The sequence below is a fragment of the Antennarius striatus genome, chromosome 12 (assembly GCF_040054535.1).
Source record: "Antennarius striatus isolate MH-2024 chromosome 12, ASM4005453v1, whole genome shotgun sequence".
Lineage (NCBI taxonomy): Eukaryota > Metazoa > Chordata > Actinopteri > Lophiiformes > Antennariidae > Antennarius > Antennarius striatus.
In genome coordinates this window covers 2,010,488-2,029,310 of record NC_090787.1, presented here as the reverse complement: position 1 = coordinate 2,029,310, position 18,823 = coordinate 2,010,488, and the positions used below count along the sequence as shown (strand labels likewise).

Here is an 18,823-nt window from a genome sequence, read left to right as displayed (position 1 = left end):
AGCTGATGGAACACAAAATGCTAAACATGAACCCTACCCAACTTTTTAGGGACCCCAAATTCAAAAGACTACATTTACAATGAAATAACAAAGTTGATCAGCTTCAACATGAACTACTTTGTGTATTTTTTAATTTACTCTGTTCTAAAAGTGCTTCAACATGTTAATCTGTGATTTAAAAAAATTCTATGATGCCAGAGAATTTTTTTTAACTGTTGGACTGTAGATAATGAATAATGTGATGAATTGAACAAAATTATATGCAGCACCAAGTTCATTCATTCATTCATTCATTCATCACAGTTATTGAAATCTAAATAAAGTTTCATTTTTTAACTTTTCCTGACATCAACCTCCATTAAACCATTAACGTTTTTTTCCATTAGTATATTATTTTCAATGTCTTCTGTAATGTTTTATATTTTCCTTTCTTCATGTGATTTACTCAACAAAACCAGAGCAGAACTCCTTTTCCTAATTTGGTCAAATAGGCGGGGCTGATGATGACGTAGCAGGGTCAAAGGTAATTTTGTACGTCGGCGTAGTAGTTTGGCGCCAGCGGTTTCGCGGGGTATCAGTACAGGACGTGGAAAGCTTCGCGGACCGGGGCGGCTGAGCTACTGACCGTTCGAACGGACCGCAGAGGCCGGTCGGTGCGGCGGGACGCGGGTCGTTCGGTGCGTTCCGGGCCGGATGGTGTCTCCCTGCCGTTACCGCTCTAGACTTGGGTCCTGAACTCCGAGGTGAGCCGTCAGGGCGGCCGGGGGGGGGACGGGGACGCTGCGTGTTGTTTAGTGTGCGCGGTGTGGGGGTAGACATTTGTTTTCCTGTGTTGTTTATCTGTTTGCCGTGGACTGAGAGTGGACCGTGGACCGACGGCAGGTAAATCGAGGAACGGGACGGGGTCACGGAGGAGTCGGGAGCGGCGCAGCCTCGGCTAGCCGCAGCCTGCTAGCGGTGCTAACTTGGGTGAAGCTAGTGAACGTTAGCGGGCTGCGTCCTGTCCTGTCGGGGTGTTTGTGACCGGTGCTCCAGGGCCGTGTTTCGTCCTCCGGCGGGGACATCTCCGATGTTTTCTCGGGGTATTTTTGGCAGGAGAACCTCGGGGCGGCAGGACGTTGCTAACGGTCATGTTGAGCTGTGATGCCGTGAACATGTGTCCACAGTCCTAACCCGTGTCCTCTGCTGCCCCCGGTCACAGGTCAGGACTCTGTGGATGGTGAACGCAGCCCTCCTTAAATCTCACTGAGGTAGAGTATGTCCTTCATCTGTTCTCACCCCAATCAGGATTATTGATCCATACTGATTTTTGTTTGACGTATGAAATGTGACTATCACGTCATTGATATGCATGAATCTTCTGTTCGGACTGTTTTCAGTGTTTGTTGCTCAACTTTAAAACTATTTCCCATATCATTACAAAGATGTGCAGAGGCTTCAGCTTCATGATGGAACGCGGCCGTCTGCTACGTAGAGATCTTTTACGTTTTCACGGCATGTTTATATTTTTTGATGCACATCCGTACACCCATGCAGGATTCAGAGAAACCTAGAAAAGCTCTATCTGGATTTGTTGTCATGGTGACATCATCATCTATGTCGACCCTTGAACTCATCATCTCAGTGAGAAAAATTGGAATCCACGTGATTCAGCTTCCTCCTCATGTCTTCTGTGCTCCCTTTCTCCTCTTTCGTCTTCCTTAAGGCCTTGAGGAGGTGATAATGATGGCGACGGCGGCGACCCACAGCAGCTCCAGCCTCCTCGCCCTGCTCGAGTGTCTGGAGGACAGCGCTGCTGGACAATCTGAGTTGACGGATGCCTACCTTACCATTGCCAGGTGAGTCCACGGCGCTCGTCCTCCTGGATGCGTCTGAGGACGTCACGTATTCCTGATTTAGACTACGAGCAGCGAGCTGATCTGTTTTCCTCTCCAGTCGCCTCAGTGGAGAAGAAGGCCGGCAGCTGCTCCCTGCGGTGGAGAAGTACTTTCCTCGTTTGGGGAAAGCCACCTTGGTGAGTGTCGCACGTCTTTAAAGCTCGGTGGGCCTCTTCGTCTCTTGTAATAACTGTCCCCGTCTCCCGCCGCTTCAGGCTCATATCACCAGTCCCAGCGCCGAGCTGAGCCAAGCTGCTCTCCAAGCTTTAGGGTTTTGCGTGTACCACTCCCGGGTCGTCTCTGGATTGCCTGGTATGATCACATAAATGTCTTGATGGGACTTTAGATTAGCATCTTTGCTGCTGAGTGTGAACCATCTCCTCCTCCTCTTCCTCTTTACTTTGAAGAAACCTTTGCCTTGGAGATCCTGTCGGCGCTTTGCTCCCTGGTGGTGAAGTCCACAGATAAGAACACATGCACCAGAGCATTGTGGGTCATCTCTAAACAGAACTTCCCTCCAGAGGTCGTTGCCAAAAAAGTGAGCATCAGCAAAGATTTGGAGAGAAGAAACTGTCCTGTAATATTTCTCTGTGTTTTAATCCGTGCTCCTTCACTCAGGTGACGTCTATACTGGGAACGCTGGAGAACGTATGGAGCAGAGGGGACATCCAGTCTGTGGTGATGGAGCATGAATCCCTGAATGTAATCATCAGGTAGCGTCTTTCCCACCTGAGCGACGTGGAGCTGCTGGAAAGCGCTGAATGCAGCGTGCTGACGACACCTGCTCACTCCTGGTGCTGTTCCTCTCAGGTTGTTGGAGCAGGTCCCCGACCAGATGGGCGATGGAGCGGTGAGGTGGGCAAAGCTCATCATCCCGCTGGTGGTCCACTCGGCGTCCAAGGTGCGTCTCCGGGCTGCGGCGGCCATGGAGTTGGGCATGCCCCTCCTCCTGGAGAAACAGGCGCAGGTGGCCGCCATCATCGAGCCCTTGATGTCCACGGTGAGGATCTCAGCCTCACGACGCAGCAGTATTTACTCTGCGAGTCGAGTGTTAGCTGGTCAATTATTTGATTATCATTGAACAAATTTGTTAACTTGGCTCTGCTCCTCCTCAGAAACTGGTTCCAGAGCTCCAGAAGCTTTTTATGTCCAAGAATGAATCAAACGTCCTGAAACTTTGGCCCTTATTTGTGAAACTTCTGGGGAAGGTAAAGTTATCGGATGATCGGTGAATTGAACACACGTGTTTGATGAAGGTGCTCAATGCTAGTTGAACGCTTCCAAAGCAAGGACATTAAATTTCTTCTGCTTTAAGGTACTGTAGATAAATTTGATTGATCGATAAGGCAGTGCGGTGTGAGAACGTATTTTTATTGTTTTATGAAGTCTTGGCGTCATCATCGTGACTCTTAACGCAGATTTAAATCTATTTCCTTCACAGCTGCTGCACAGAGGAGGCCCCTTCATCAACTCCCTGCTGCAGCTGGAGGAACTCGGCTTCCGCAGCTCCTCTCCATCGATCAAGAAGATCGCCTTCATTGCCTGGAAGAGTCTCATTGATAACTTCGCCCTCAATCTGGGTGCGGCCCTTATCCCTGTCCACACGTAGTCGAATCTTTTTGAAAATGCGATTTTATTTATTTTTTTGTTGCGGTTACGCCTTTCATCCACACGACAACGCAGATAACCAAGACGAAAACGCGACTTTTTGCTCCACGCCCAAGACGCCTTGATAAACGTGCTTGACAGTTGGATATTTGTTCGCTTGTTTTTTTTTTTATGAGTCATAAAGTTTATTTGTTTATTTATTCATTCATTCAACGTTCATCACCGACGCCAGTTCTGGGTCAGACCGAGACGGGCCGTTCCTCCTGGAGGTCGTCCTCCTCCAGGAGGAACGGCGTGACTTTCCACGCCTCCCTGCCCTTTCTCCTGTCATTCTCAGAGTTCTGCTCACTCCGAGAACGCTTATGAACGTGTTGATTATGCGGTTACGCGTGGACGGAGATATTTTCGAAAACGCTGCCGTGTTGATGCAATTTTTTTTTTCCGTGTGTGCAAAACGATGCGGCACCGTGTAGCGAGCCGCGTGGAGCGGTGGAGTCTAATGTGTGCCCTTCTCCTGCAGACATCCTGTGCAGCAGCAAACGCATGAGGCTCCTCATGCAGCCGCTCATGTCCATCCACGTCCGGACGGAGGCGCTGCTGCTCACCAAGGTGGAGGTGTGGTGGAACCTGGTGGTCAAACTGGGGCCCAACCTGTCGTCTCATTTCGATCAGGTTAGAAACGTTTTAAAAACGTGTGGCTTCCATAGAAGCGGCATGAAGTCATGTTGTTCTGTTTCCCCATCCTCGTCTTCTTCGCTGACTTGCGAAGTGAAATGTACCTTTAAGGGGTGGGGATTTTGATCTCCGTGGATCCTGCATGTGATGCGAGGATATGTGTGTTCCTCTCTCCAGGTTGCCTTACCCCTGCTCCAGCACACCATCGGATCTGACTCTTCCTCCGTCTTGAGCACTCCCTCTAGAGCCATCAGTCAGAACGGTGCCATCGCGCCCGGTACGCCTGCCCCGCCTCACGCTAAATGAGCCGCTAAAACTGCTCTTGAATTATATAATTTTTTTTTTCTCGCCGCTAACGCAGGCACGCCGGGCTTCAGCAGCCCGGCCAGCAGCTCTCGGCTGAGCCTGAACTCCAGTGTCCACAACCCGTCCACCTTCCCGTCCGTCCAGCTGCTGGGCCTGGAGATGCTGCTGCACTTTTTCCTGGGACCAGAGGTTGTCACCACGGCGACGGCGAAGGACAAACTGATTCTGAGTCTCGGTGAGAGAGTCGGAGCCGAGCGAAGATCCAGTCTGTTTGTTCCGTTTACGCGAGCGAAACGTTCTCTTCTTTCCAGAGCCCTTGAACCACCCGCTGCTCACTGGCGCCTCCTCTTTCACGAAACACGCCGCTACGCTCACCTGCAGCCTCAAAGACGCATTCATCAACGTTGGCAAAGATGCTCCAGGTGATAACGGCTGCTTTCTGAAGACGGACATCTTACCGTTGGCTCTGTGACGTGTTAAAAACTCAGTAAATGCATGTCGACCCTGAACGTTCCGTGTCGTCTGCTCCTCCTGCAGAAGCTCTTTTGGAGACCATTTGGACGAGTCTGGTCCGCTTTGTCAGCCTGACCATAGAGTCAGGTGAGTGGTTGCAGGACGTCGAGGCTGAATTAAGTTGATTGGTTGATATCAACCTTCTCTGAGTTCGACCATACCATAATTGTCTGTCTTTGGAGGGATATTTCTGTCATTGTGGCCGCTGCTCAGCACGGCGGGCCCTAACAGTTCTGGTCCCCGCCTCGTAGCGCCACATAGATCAGCCCGATTGGGTCTGGGCTCGTCGCCGGAGAGGACTGACGAGAACCTCACCCTGTCCTCCAGCCTGACCCACTCTCACTGTCATCAGTTTAAGTCTGAGCATCTTCCAAAGCCATGAAGAGAAAAAAAACCAAACACTGAGGGGGCGTCTGCCCCCGATGATGACCCCATCATTTAGAAATCCATCCCTGGAGACACCGTTAGACATTAAGAGTGTGTTGCATGGTGGACTTGAGACGGATCTCCCTTTCAGCAGGCAGTAAGAAAGATCGTCACGGGTGTGAAGTCCTGACGTTGATGCTCCGGGATCTGCAGAACATCGTCGCCTCTGAGGACCTGCCTGCACACAAAGTCCTGGTAAGACGGACCGGAGACCTCCAGCAACAAAGATTTGAACTTGTTTTCATTGTATTTATTTTGATTTTATTATCTCAGCCTGTCTGAATGTTAAATTCTTCACTTCAGATCCTGTTCGAGGCCACGGTCAAAGGCCTTCCCCACAGAGTCCTCGGCTCTGCCTCTTATCAAGTAGGCAAGATGGACGTGTTGAATGTGAGTGTTCTGCTTCGACACGTTCACTCTGTTCACTGAGACGTTTGGGTTAAACATGGCTTCTATCTGCTTCCTCAGGGGACGCCGGCGCTGTTCCTCATCCTCCTCCTCTTCGACAGCAGCATGCTCTCCACCTACACGGAGGACGAGAGGTTGGTCCAAACGCCTCCCCACCTGCAGGAGGTGTCCCTTTATTTACTGATGTTTATTTTTTTCTCGACGCCGTTCCCTCGCCAGGTTTTTTCAGTGCCTCCAGATGCTGGTGGGATGTGGGTTGTCCGGTCCCACCTCCCCTCTGGCTTTCGGGGAGGCGGTGCTGGCGGCCATCGGACGCAGCGCCGGGTCTGTGCAGAACAAGGAGCAGCTGTTCAGGATGTGGAGCTTGGTGGTCAGCCAGCTGACCGACACCATCACTCAGGTAGGAGGAACGAGAGGATCTGGTCGCCACAAACGCCACGGCGGCGAGCTTTTGTTTTACACTGATTAATCAGAACACATCTCACGTGTAGCATTACTGGTACAGCGGTACCTCTGCCTACGAAATGAATCGGCTCTGGAAGAAATGTCGTAAGTAGAGACGAGTTTCCCATCCAAATGCCCTAATCTGTTCCAAGCTCCCAAAAATTCCGACAAAGGTTTTATAAAGCATAAAAATGCATCAAAACATGTAACAAATACATGTTACTATTAGATTATTACACAATAAATGAGAGTTGTGCATAACGTAAAAAACAAAGAATAGAGTAAAGAATAATAATGATGGTCATTTACCTTTTAACTGCTGTCCTCATTGTTTTTTGCCCTCTTTGGTTCATGCCCTCTTGCCCCACCATGAACAACAGAGTGAGTCCAGTCCTCCTTCTGAACTTCTCCAACCACCCACGCGATGCCTTAAACTCCTTAAACTTCCTTTTGTTTTAATAACGTGGTGATTGTAGATGCATTACAGCCATATTCTTTGGTGAGATCAACCAAACGCATCCCTTTTTCTATGATCTCTTGCTTTGTTTGTACGGACAAAAAAACTCTTTTCTCCATCACTTTCTTGGTGTCTATAAAAGTTAATATATTTACGTAAAACTATCAGAACACCTCATGGGTCGAGGACGCTGCATAGACACCTATCTAGCTCTACACAGAGGTCCCTCTTAGCCAATGGGATGCCAGGATGCTAGGTAACAGCCAATGCCAGAGCAGATATGAGAATGTTGCGTTCAGGAACCTGTGGGAGCTGAGAGTATCAACCCATACTGTGTTTTTACCGTAACTCTAAATTTCTTTCGTAACTAGAGGCAATATTTTCCTGTTGAGGCGTTTCGTAAGTAGAGAATTTCGTAAGTAGAGACATTCGTACGTAGAGGAACCACTGCACATCGTGGCACCATCAAATGTTTGGCGCAGGTCAACATATGACTCGATCCGTCCTTTCGATCCTCCTTTACAGTCAAATGAAGTCAACCAAGGCGACGCTCTGGAGCACAACTTCGGTGCCATGCACTCAGCCCTGTTGTTCCCCATCACGCACCTTCTGCATGGAACCCCCCTGCAGCAGGTCTGTCCGACTTTGTTGTACTTTAACCGCCTGTCTCAGACCAAAAACCCGTCCTCACACCAACCGGTGTGTCGTCGTTTAGGCGACCCAGAAGTCGATGCTGTCCACGTGGTCCAAGCTGTACAAAGTGTTCGCTCGCTGCTCCTCACTGGTGGTCACGGCGGAGGAGAACGTCTGCTGTGAGGAGTTCTGTGTGAAGATGGCAGCAGCTGTAGACGTGGAGGCGCTGAAGGTGAGTGGAGGAGAAGATGAGATCCAGCATGTCATCTAAACAGAGATTTATTTTCTACCGTGAAGTAAACCCTGCTTGTCTGTTCTTCCAGATTCCATCAACATTAAACGTGGTCACCAGTATCCTCCAGGTCATGATCGAGTGTGTGGACTTCTCGCCGTACTCGCCTCAGTTTCAGCAGAAGCTGAAGTGTAAGAGTTGACGTTGTTTCAGCCTCCACCCTGAACTTAATGGAGAATTAACTTCTACCCCACCCTTGTTTCTTCCAGCTCCTCACACTCCGGTGAACTGGATGAAGAAGAGGAATAAAGTCCTGGGGAATCTGTCCACCTTCCAGAACCTGCTGGTGCGATGCCTTCAGGTTTACCTGGGGGACCCTGAGGCCTCCTCCGAGGCACCGGGACTGGCCCTGATCTTCATCCTCTCTGCTCTCTTCACCAACTTCGCTCTTGCCAACACCATCAAAGAAGCTCTGGTGTCTCTCATTCAGCCGATCGCTCTCTTCTCCAAACTAGCAGACAGTGAACCTCAGAAACTCACCTCCCAGCTTCTGGGAAAGGTGGGTCCCTGTCAAATGGGTGCATTGGTTTTAAGTATATTTAGCATTTTACATGCTAACTTGGCTTTTCTCCCCCTGCCGTCTGCAGTTGGAGAAGTTCCTGGTGGAGCTTCTGGGCAGCCTGCAGACCCGCTCTGCTTTGGCGTACGATGACGAACTCCTGGCGTCGCTCTCTCCTCTGCTTTGCGTGTTGTTTCCTCACAAGAACAAGCAGCTCCGCACCTCAGCCGCCCAGTTCTGGAACTCCACCTTCGCCAACTCCGTCAGCCTCACCTATCCTGACGAGATCAGGTGACGCTCTTTGTGTCCTGTTTCATGCATCCACACGTTTGTGCCAAAAAGGTGAAACGTACGTCTTCATTTTGACGGATGTTTTCTTCTTCCAGACCTATTTTGAGCCAAGTGAAGCAGAAGACGCCGATCATCCTTCCCGGTTTCGAGGTCGTCGGTGTTCCCGATGAGCTCAGCGAGCAGTATTCAGTGAGTCGGCATGAACGGGCCTCTTTTTCTAATTTTGCAGCTTCTTTCACCGGTTTTCATTGTGATCTGTGGCTGCTGTACGTTCAGAGCGAGAGTTCCCAGCTGGAGACGAAGCTCAGTGGGATGCCGGTTTCATCCGTGGGGAAGAGGAATTCGCTGCTGAGAAAAACTGCTGACATGAAGGACAACAGCTCCACGAGGACCTCCAAAACGGTATCTGTAAGTTTAGGCCGTTAGTTTAGTCTGGCAATATTAAAATCATCACAAGAAGAAGGGCTAGCCGAGCTTTTAAACGACGACTCCTTTGCTTCATCATGGAATGATGTTTCCGTTGTGTCTCCTTCGTCAGACAAAGCTGGACTTTGGGTCTCCCAAGCCTCCTCGCAGAGAGGCTTTGGAGGAAGAGGCCTCCATCGACTTTGTCTTCATTCCTCCTGAGACGAAGGAGCGAGTCCTGACGGAGCACCAGAAGGAGGTGAAAAGAACGAAAAGGTCAGGTTTTTCCTCTCTCGTTTGAATAAAAGATGAACAGTGATGTCAGAACCTTTTTTTCAAACATCTGATGTTTTCTTTGGTACAGAGTCGACATCCCCGCTATGTACAACAACCTGGACGCCTCTCTGGATACAACAGTGTTCACACAATACACGCAGAGCCAAGCAGACACTCTGTAAGTTCAGAGCCGTTACCAGAATCCACGTGAAGTTGCTCTCATTGTAGAAATACATTTTTATAGCAAACCGTTTTATCTGCAGGGAGAATCCGCCAAATGAACAAGCTGACACGGTTTCTGAAGAGGCTCCTGCCGAGGTAATAACGATGATGTGACCCATCTCCTCATCACCAATATCATCATCATTTGTAGATTAATCCTCACATGTTGGTTAATCTAATCCTCACTCTGGAGCTTTAGGAGCTCCTGTTCTTCCCTGGGTTGGGTAGAAAAACCTCCATATTTTCCAGACAGATTGAATTATCTGCAATTTTTTCCCCCCCAGGTTCCTCAGGAAGATGCGCAAAGGGAGGAAGGCGCTGATGTTCCAGCAGAAGAGACTCAAGGCCATGCCGGTCCAAAAGCAGTAAAGAACATCACAGAGAACCCAGATTATGAAGCGATGGACCTCGACTCTGTGGATGTTTCTGTGGAGGACGACACAAAGAATAACACTCAAGCGGAAGATACAGACATGGAGTCAAAAGAAGGCACAAGTTCTGTGTCTCCAGATTTAACATCAGGGACGCCCCAGAAACCCAACAGTCGCCGTCAGTCCTTTATCACGCTGGAGAAGTATAATGAAGGAAAGTCCACCAGCCCCAGCATTGCATCCAAGTTCACAGGTCCTCTCATGAAGACCTCCAATAGCCAAGATCTCCCTAGCACAAGCAAAACCGCTTCCTCTCTTGCTTCCCAAACATCCACAGATTCCAACTCTCAGGACGCGCAGTCCACAAGAGAAATAGAGTCTGAACACTCGGGGAAAGAAACCCCAGAATCCCCTCTGAGGCCAAATGATTTCGAGAAGAAATGCGAGCCGGTAAGGTTGACAGACAGAATGTCCAGCGATGTGACGGTGGATGACGATGCTATCCCAGACACCCAGACTGAAGTGGAGAAAGACGATACAAAAATGTCGTCATTAGAGGAACTGAACCCATCCAGCCAGGAGGAGGACTCTGAACAACTTATGAATGATTCGCAATCTTCTGTGAATCAGAATTCTTCGGGTGAACCCAGACGTTCTGGACGCCCCAGAGTCAGACCTCTTCTGCCTGGAGAGGACCCCGAGGAACGACAGAACCAACACAAGAAGCTCAAAAGGAGACATTCTGCAGAGGAACCTAAAGCTGATTCTCCAAATTCAAGTCACAGCGGACCAAAAACAAGAAGTAAGCAGGCTGCCAGCGAGGACAGTGGCAGGTTACGGACAAGAGCTCGCAGGGACAGGGAGTCGAGCCAAACCAACTCGCAAGGTCGCGTTCACAAGAAGATTAAACTGTTTAGCAATTCAGAAGACTTTCTAGACAAGCCAGAACAGAGGCGAAGAGGCACCAGGGAGTCCATCCAAGCTGACGTTCAGTCAGACTCACAGTCTGATCTTGAGACCCAGCCGAAGGGTCGGGTAGGTCGGCCGCGCAAGTCCCCATTAACGACAAAGGACGGAATAAAGAATAAAGGTTTTGCTGTTAAGGAATCGAGTCAAATAGCTGCACGAGAGCTGGGGCTTGTGGAACAGACCAACAAGGATAAGACAACAGAAGGTTCTCAAATCATCACTTCTCCTCCTAGTAGCCAGTCCCAAGAGTTGGAGCTTAACAAAAAGACCCCCCAGGATAGAGACACCCAGACAAACACTCCTCCACTTAATGACAAGTCCCAAGATGACGCTGGTCCAATGAACGAGTTGGGGAAGGAGTCCGAGGTCAACGACGAGACCAGAGAAGGTGACAATCTCTCTCAAGAGAACTCCCAAGAGATCACATCTTCATCCGACAGCCAGACACTTCGTAGATCAAGAAGAAGCAAGACGACATCTGAGGCGGCGGAGTCTGAGGGTAAAGGTGAAAGTAAGGACTCGCCACGAAGGCAGAGCAGGTCCAGTTCGCAGCCGGCTGGCAGTCAAGGAGAGACTTCAATTGGCGGTAGAACCAGAAGAAGTAAAGTACAAGAGATGCAGCCTAACGCGCTCTCAACTCCAGAGAATTCTCAGTCAGTCGGTAATGCAGGAACTGCCTCGTCCCAAGGCAGGGGCAAATACAAGAGACGAACATCCTATCAGTTGTTAGTGGCAAATGGAGAGCCTTCTGAGTCCGAGTCATCGGAGCCCAGAGAAAGTACCCCTGTGCCAAAAAAGAGAGGCAGGAAACTTCGAGCGCCCCTTAAAAGTCCTGTCAAGCTCGAATCTAAAGACGACCTCGTAGACGACCACATGGTGGGGGCACACGCAGAAAGTGGAGAAGTAACAGATTTGGATAGTTCACAGAAAACTGAAGATTTGCCGGGTGAATCACCCCAGAAGACTGAAAGCACTGAGGAGCAACAGAACACCTCACCTGGTGGGACTGAAGCTGAACAGGAAATGGACACAGACATCACAAACGAGAGCACGTCTGTCGTTGCGTCACCTCGCGAAGACGAACAGGACTTGAGCACTGATCGCACTTCTGGACAGGAATGTGGCACTGGGGGTTTAGAAGATGCTGAAATTGTTGACTCGGTGGAAGTTGTCGCTGAAAACCTGTCGGCCGCGGACACGTCGCTTGTAGACCCACATTCGACTTTAGCTGAGAAGATGCAGGTCTCGTCGGGCTCCGACACCTCGTCCACGTTCTCCGCCGATGAAATGGTAACAGAAAAACAAGCCGATGACCCGACCCGCCAGGAAGATCCCGTCGTTCCAGTGGAGAACAGGGTGGAAGGACATGATATCTCTTTTGGACAAGACCGGATGGAAAGTCTAGATGGAACGAAAGATTGTTCAAGACAGGAAGTTCAGCTTCCCACTGTCAAAGGAGGACATGAGCTCATAGAGGCGGCTGATGATGTCACCGTTTCGCAGACTGTGGAGCGTCGGGGAGAAGAATCGGGAACCACACAAAGAAAGGACGACTGCGCAGACTTGGTTGATGCTTTGAGCGAGTCAACGGGCAAAGAGACTGTCCAGGGTTCTCCAGCCAGACAGAAGGACCTGGAGGCTTTGATGGGGTTGGATGTTGGCCAGAGCCCCAGCGCTGGCAGAACCAAAGGAACCTGGTCTCCTTTAGCCTCCCCATCAACCAGCATTCTCAAGAAGGGCCAGAAGAGATCTCTGGACGAAGAGGCTTCGTCGCCTCATATCAAGGTAGGTCGCCAACTGTTGGTCAATCTGTGCCGTTTGACTGAGTTCTACCATGACTTTCTGAACTTATATTAGCTGTGTGGTTGAAAGCAACTCTTTCATTTCATTCTCTACAGTCCAGACGCGTGTCTTTTGCTGACCCAATCCAACAGCAGGAGACTGCAGACGACATTGATCGCCGCAGTCCTGCTATCAGAACTAGCTCCCCAAGAAGATCCAAAATTAGCAGTATACCACAGCCTAAGGTATAGATGAGACCAGTGTTGTTCTTAGCTGCTGTATCCATGATCCACGTTAGCGTTTTTAATCTGATCTGATCTAACATGACCCCTACCTCCCCCTTCCTTTGGTACTTCTAGTATGTCACTACTCCAACAAAGGGCCTGCTGGTCCTGAGCCCCAGAAATCTACACAGTCCAGGTTACAAGAGCTCCAAGAAATGCCTGGTACGCAAACCGACGCAAAAGCAATGACACTCTGTCCCGACTGCAGCTGTAGCCAAAAGAAAAACCCCTCAATGGTCATTTCACACCAGGAAGTATGAGAGTCTTCTCTCTGTAGCTCTGGTTCAGCTTCCATGGCCCTCTTAGGTAAATGTAAATGTGTCGCTCTGTGGCTGCTGGTGTTGTGACGGCGGTGGAGCTTTAGGGTCTTCAGCCTTAAATGCATTAAATTAGCTGTACTTAAAAGCGGCTGGAGAACCTGGACTAAAATGCAGAACTGAGGGAACCCGGTCACGGTCTCAGACTAAGTGAAAAAAACCAGATAAACCATTTAGAGAAGCAGTATGTCGCATATATCGTTAAATCTACCTTACTCAACAGCATTTTCTCATGAATGTTTTATTTTCCGGTTTGGTGCTCGTCCCACTTTGACATGCTGGAACCTTTTAGAACAATGAGCTGTTGGCTGAGAACCTTAGTAGCGCTCAGGAGTTGCTTTACAGTTGTTTTCGGATTCATCCCCTTTCACCACACATGATTCAGGAGGATTTTAAAAGTGTTTTCTCAAATGTGAAGTGATTTTTAGTTGCGTCAGAGGATATTAGTCCTAATGGGAGCTGCAACCCTCGTTTTTCAGATTTCAGAAATGAGCCAAGAGCCGCGGCCCGTCTCCAGAGACTGTATCTATCCTGCATTGGTCGGCTGCTCGACGCCCGTTGAAGCGGTGCTGCCACACATATCCTCCAACATGTGGTGAGTCAAGGACGTGGTTCACGTCCCGACGAGTTTTTTCTCAAACACTTTTAACTTTTTAAAAAAAAAAAATCTCTAAAGCTGGAAGGATGGGTTTGTCTCCACGTTTGTGTGTCCTCGTAGGTCTCGGGGTTTTGGGCAGCTGGTTCGAGCCAGAAACGTTAAAACGGTCGGCGACCTCAGCGCTCTCACCTGCAATGAAGTCAAGACTCTCCCGATTCGCTCGCCAAAGGTCTCCAATGTGAAGAAGGCCCTTAGGATCTTTGAACTGGTACGCTGGGGAAGGAGAGCTGCGTGAATCGTAGATTTGATGTAAGATGATAAAGGGAAATAAATTTTTTTTGTCGTGAAACTTCAGCGTAAAGGACGCGGTGGAGATGAGCTGAAGAGCTTTGATGAAATGGAGCTGATGACCTCTGAGCTGGAGGAGACCACTGCTGCTCCAAATCAGGATGGGGACAAGGCCTCAGTGGAGACTCTGGGTGTGTGTGAAGACTTTAAACTTTATTCTACTGTAGTCTGTGCTCTTTTAAGTACCTGTATCACAAGCTTTATGGGCAAACGCACACTTTTTGTTCCAAAGAGGTATTTTATGGAGACGAGAGATGATCCCAAACACATCTATGACTTGACAAGAATTCTATCTGTTTGCTTTACCCAAGGAAAAGTGTGCTGTCCTGCGATTTCTAGTCTTTATGCTAAGTTAACTATTTACGGCGTGAGTACAAAACTGGTATTGATCCTGTTATCAAGAGACGGACTTAAACCGGCGTCATCTTTGTGTCTGCAGCAACAGAGCTGGTGGATGAGCTCGTTCCTGCAGGCGGGAGGCCGGAGGACAGCTCTGGGAATCAGACCGCTGACCATTCAACCACAGAGCAGAGATCTCAAAGCCAAGCTGAAGGACTGGTGTCGGAGGTGGAGGCCCTGGGCTGCAGGGTGACGCCGCTGCAACTGAGATGCTGTTCCCCTCAGCAGCTCGTCCAGATACACGATCAGCTGGGAGACATGATGAGGAGCGTGGTCGTCGAGCTGCAGACCCGCCTCCGCCAGACAGACAACAAACCCTGAGGAGACGTCTGCTGGATCAGATGAGGACACCCATTTAGTGGAGTGGAAACACAAGAGTTTTTTTTAAGGTCACATGGAATTTGTGGGGCCAAAATGAACGGATTTTACAAAGGAGGATTTTATGGTTTTTAAATTTAGAAAGACTTGGCAGCGTGTCGCCGTATGTTTTTTGACCTGATTCTATTTGGAGGGAATTATTTCTTCTTCTCTAGCTTCAGTGGGCTGAATATGTGATTCCATGAAATATTCAAAGGGAAACTCAGTCACTCATGAGTTGTGCCAAATGCAGAAAACTATTTTATTAGTTGTAAACCTGACTTTTTCTTCTCTACTGTCTTCTGTGGACTGTAATAAAAGACTATTACTGGTTTACATGGAAGAAAAATAACTTCTCTCAATGCTGAGCACATCTTCCAGTTTTGTACATCAACTTTCAACACTTCTTTCCTCCATGTGCCTGTTTTTTAACTGTTTACATCTGTTTTTTTTGTATATTTTGTAGGATTTCCTGATTTACAAACCTTTTTTTTCTTCTTTTCACTCAGATGTCATATTTTGAAAGTCATACACATTGTAGATGTCTGCACTCAAGTCTTATTTGTGGTTTTAAATGCTTCAATAAATGAAATGATTGTTTGTGTCGAGCCTTTGTTGGATAATCATGAATGACCACAAGATGGCTGTAGTCTAATAATAAATCATCCACAATGATATGTCTAATGCAGACATCAACAATGAACAAGCTTTTGTTTATAAAATAACACCTGTAGAAGAAATTATTTTAGAATGTAAAATTCTTTTTAATAAATAAAATTTGTTTCCAGTGACTGCACTGATGAGGTTTATTTAGAAAAATAGCGACTTACAATCAGTGCATTCAACGTAGGAGAAACTGATCATTTCTATATAAATGGGTGAACAAGTCAATCAAATAATAATGACAATTAGTGGAGAGAGAACGTCAGAAGGAACTCCACGATTCAGCTTCTAATGTAATCAAACTGATTAATTACCGTATTGGCCCGAATATAAGACGACCCCCTCTTTTTCAAAGACTCAAGTTTGAAAAAAGACTTTTTGAAAAACCAAATTTAGTTTTTATACAGAGAATAATGACAGTACGTCAGAAACAAATGATTATAACTATATATTTGTAAATGAATGGCTTCTGAAATGTAGATAAAAAGTAGTTTCTATATAGTCAACAGAAAACCTGCAAAATAAATAATATCAGTAGATTAGGATGTCAACAAGAACATAGGAGTTGTTTTCTCGTTCTCTCTCTCCTTCGTTCTCTCTATCTCTCTCTATCTCTCTCTCTCCTTCGTTCTCTCTATCTCTCTCTATCTCTCTCTCTCCTTCGTTCTCTCTATCTCTCTCTATCTCTCTCTCTCCTTCGTTCTCTCTATCTCTCTCTATCTCTCTCTCTCCTTCGTTCTCTCTATCTCTCTCTATCTCTCTCTCTCCTTCGTTCTCTCTATCTCTCTCTATCTCTCTCTCTCCTTCGTTCTCTCTATCTCTCTCTCCTTCGTTCTCTCTATCTCTCTCTATCTCTCTCTCTCCTTCGTTCTCTCTATCTCTCTCTATCTCTCTCTCTCCTTCGTTCTCTCTATCTCTCTCTATCTCTCTCTCTCCTTCGTTCTCTCTATCTCTCTCTATCTCTCTCTCTCCTTCGTTCTCTCTATCTCTCTCTATCTCTCTCTCTCTCGTTCGTTTTCATGCTCTCTCGCTTTTTCTCTGGCGCTCTCTCTCCCTCCTGTTTGTTCCGTTCTTTCTCTCTCTCCAGTTCATTCTCATGCTCTCTCGCTCCCGGTCGTCCTCGCTCGACCTCTCTCTCTCTCCTGTTCATTCTCGTCCTCTCTCTATCTCTCTCTCTCTCTCTCTTTGCTTTATTGAACCCTGCTGGGACCAACGATCATAAAACTATTTCCTATAATATATTTCGCTATAAATAAGGATTAACACATTGAATTAGATTATATCCTGTTTTATTCAGAAAATATATGCAACTCCAGTCTCGGAGTCTGTCGCGAACGGAACGGCTATGAGAGCCGGCTCCTGATTGGCGGAGCCACTTTTTTTCTCTCTGTTTTTCTTAAAGCCGCACGTGATTGGTCAATATGTGTGCCGCTACCGCCTCGGTGTCTGCCCTTAGTGCGTCACTGCGCTGAGCAGAGGGAGGAGATGGATCGTTTTACATTACAATTTTATATTATTGGTAATATATTGATTAAAGCAACAACACCAACAACAAAAAATAAATAAATCTGAAGAGCCGTTTGGGAGCCGAAAGAACCGGTTCTCTAAAAAGAGCCGGAATTCCCATGACTACAGCTTCTCCCACCCAAGAGCCCCCACCAGCTATTTTATGCTTCTGTTGTATGTTATAAAATATTAATAAAATTCTGGTAATTGATACTTTCTGGTTCAGTAGTTGTTGTTTTTTTTAAATATTTTTTTCTATTTACCACATTTCAGGTTCTTCGTCCCAAAAGCTCACCCTACTTTTGTTGCTGCTATTACCAACAAACCACACACCGGTTTTAATCGAACACGATATTTTCACCGACCGGCCTTCATTTGCTCCATAATCATTAATGACGGCAGAACGTCTTTAGTCTAATAATAAATCATCCGCAGGGGTTTTATGTAAAATTTAGACATCAACAGACAATACACAACCTTTTTTTTCTTTCTTAAACTCATATTCAACATCTCTGTAAACGAAATTATTGTAATAATTGAAAACTCAATTCAAGTAAATAAATCTGAGATTACGGAGCCCCTAAGGTGTCATGGAGAAAAACAAACCCCTCTCAGGTGCAGGTACAGGTTCAAAGCCTGGTTTGGATCTGTTGGTGGGGTCAGTAGGATTCAGCCATAATAATATTGTAGTGCGTCTGAAGGAAATTGTGCCGCCTATTAAGAACCTCTTGAATGTCCTTATATTTTTTGGCCGATTTCAATATAAAACTCAACAAACCGCTCATACGGGTGGGTGTCCTCCATTGGTTTCTCTCCCTACAGCCAAAACGACCCGGAAGTATATATACACGTGTAGTTTTTGCAAGATCTCGCAAAAGTTTTGCAAGACATGCATGCTCATTATCTGTTCAACTATTCCGTGGAAAACTACACAACAAAGTTATTCCGGAAGACGAGTCAATGATATTATTCTACGTTCTTTAAGGATCAGTAATCCTGGTGCCCTCCTGTGGACATAATGGGTTACTACAAAAACATTGAGACAAAGTTAATGATGTCACACTGCCAATGGCTTCAGTTGTGACTCAAATTACTTTTAATCCATGGAACGAATGCGTGTTTGTCCCCCGCTAAAAGTGACTAAAAATTTTATAAACAATACAAACTTTCAATTTAGTAATTTGCATGACTGCAGCTCCTCTAAGTTCAACATTAGCAGAAAAGACTGCAAAAGTACCAAGTCCTCCTGTCTGCAAAGCTTCTGTGTGTTCCTTAGTAACATTCGTTCAAACGGATGTAAATAAACATTATTTTCTCTTGAAATTCAATTAAATATAATTAATTATTTTGATGGTTTTATTTTGAGAGACAGAGAAACCCAACAGAACCCTCCAGAGCATAAGAGACAGCGGCAGGAGAAAAAAAAAATCCCTCATTGAGGAAGAAACCACAGGCAGGACCCAGACTCTGGAGGGTGGTCATCCACCTTGACCGGTTGGGTGGGAAAGGAAATACAGTGGAGATGGAGACAGGGCAAGGAAAACAGAGAGAGACGGATTACAAAGAATAATTCATTCTGTGCCGCCCGGCCCCTAAAGGCCCGCGGCTCGGTGCCGGGTCGCGACCTGGTGGTTGGGGATCACTGTTTTAAAGCAAGGATTTGAAGAATGTGGTTATAGCATATGAAGCTAGGAATATTCCAGACCTGGAGGCTGTGGGGAAAGCTCCCAGAAGCTGCTGTCTAGATATACATCATGTTTACAGCAAGTCACAGAAAGTACCAGAAGCACTTTTCATTAAGGGTCGAATCATTTTGCTTCAACCACAATAAATCTGGACCCCTCGATTAAAACAGTGTAGACATGTTCCTGTTGTATCCGAGTCAGTTCAAGTATGA

At 47.2% G+C, this 18,823-nt stretch overlaps 1 protein-coding gene across 1 annotated transcript; it reads left to right on the top strand.

Moving 5' to 3' along the window:
* Nucleotides 1-553: 553 nt before the first annotated feature.
* Nucleotides 554-15,371, top strand: rif1 (replication timing regulatory factor 1). Its single transcript, XM_068329607.1, has 36 exons — nucleotides 554-743; nucleotides 1,202-1,250; nucleotides 1,706-1,838; nucleotides 1,936-2,014; nucleotides 2,093-2,189; nucleotides 2,285-2,415; nucleotides 2,496-2,590; nucleotides 2,688-2,877; nucleotides 2,993-3,085; nucleotides 3,319-3,457; nucleotides 4,006-4,157; nucleotides 4,338-4,437; nucleotides 4,522-4,701; nucleotides 4,778-4,888; nucleotides 5,004-5,066; nucleotides 5,500-5,600; nucleotides 5,709-5,795; nucleotides 5,874-5,947; nucleotides 6,033-6,213; nucleotides 7,240-7,347; nucleotides 7,430-7,579; nucleotides 7,671-7,770; nucleotides 7,849-8,138; nucleotides 8,227-8,429; nucleotides 8,525-8,618; nucleotides 8,706-8,837; nucleotides 8,968-9,110; nucleotides 9,199-9,288; nucleotides 9,374-9,428; nucleotides 9,617-12,457; nucleotides 12,571-12,699; nucleotides 12,814-12,900; nucleotides 13,535-13,650; nucleotides 13,774-13,921; nucleotides 14,009-14,132; nucleotides 14,441-15,371. The coding sequence occupies exons 3-36, from the start codon at nucleotides 1,723-1,725 to the stop codon at nucleotides 14,719-14,721; spliced, it is 7,080 nt and encodes a 2,359-aa protein (XP_068185708.1). The 5' UTR covers nucleotides 554-743; nucleotides 1,202-1,250; nucleotides 1,706-1,722; the 3' UTR covers nucleotides 14,722-15,371.
* The last annotated feature ends 3,452 nt before the right edge of the window (nucleotides 15,372-18,823 follow it).

Bases quoted from the DNA above. Each gene is read 5' to 3' on its own strand.
- rif1 (XM_068329607.1), top strand. From the start codon at position 1,723: ATGATGGCGACGGCGGCGACCCACAGCAGCTCCAGCCTCCTCGCCCTG. The intron at 3,458-4,005 runs GTGCGGCCCTTA...CTTCTCCTGCAG, and splicing joins TAACTTCGCCCTCAATCTGG to ACATCCTGTGCAGCAGCAAA. The intron at 8,838-8,967 runs GTAAGTTTAGGC...CTCCTTCGTCAG, and splicing joins GGACCTCCAAAACGGTATCT to ACAAAGCTGGACTTTGGGTC.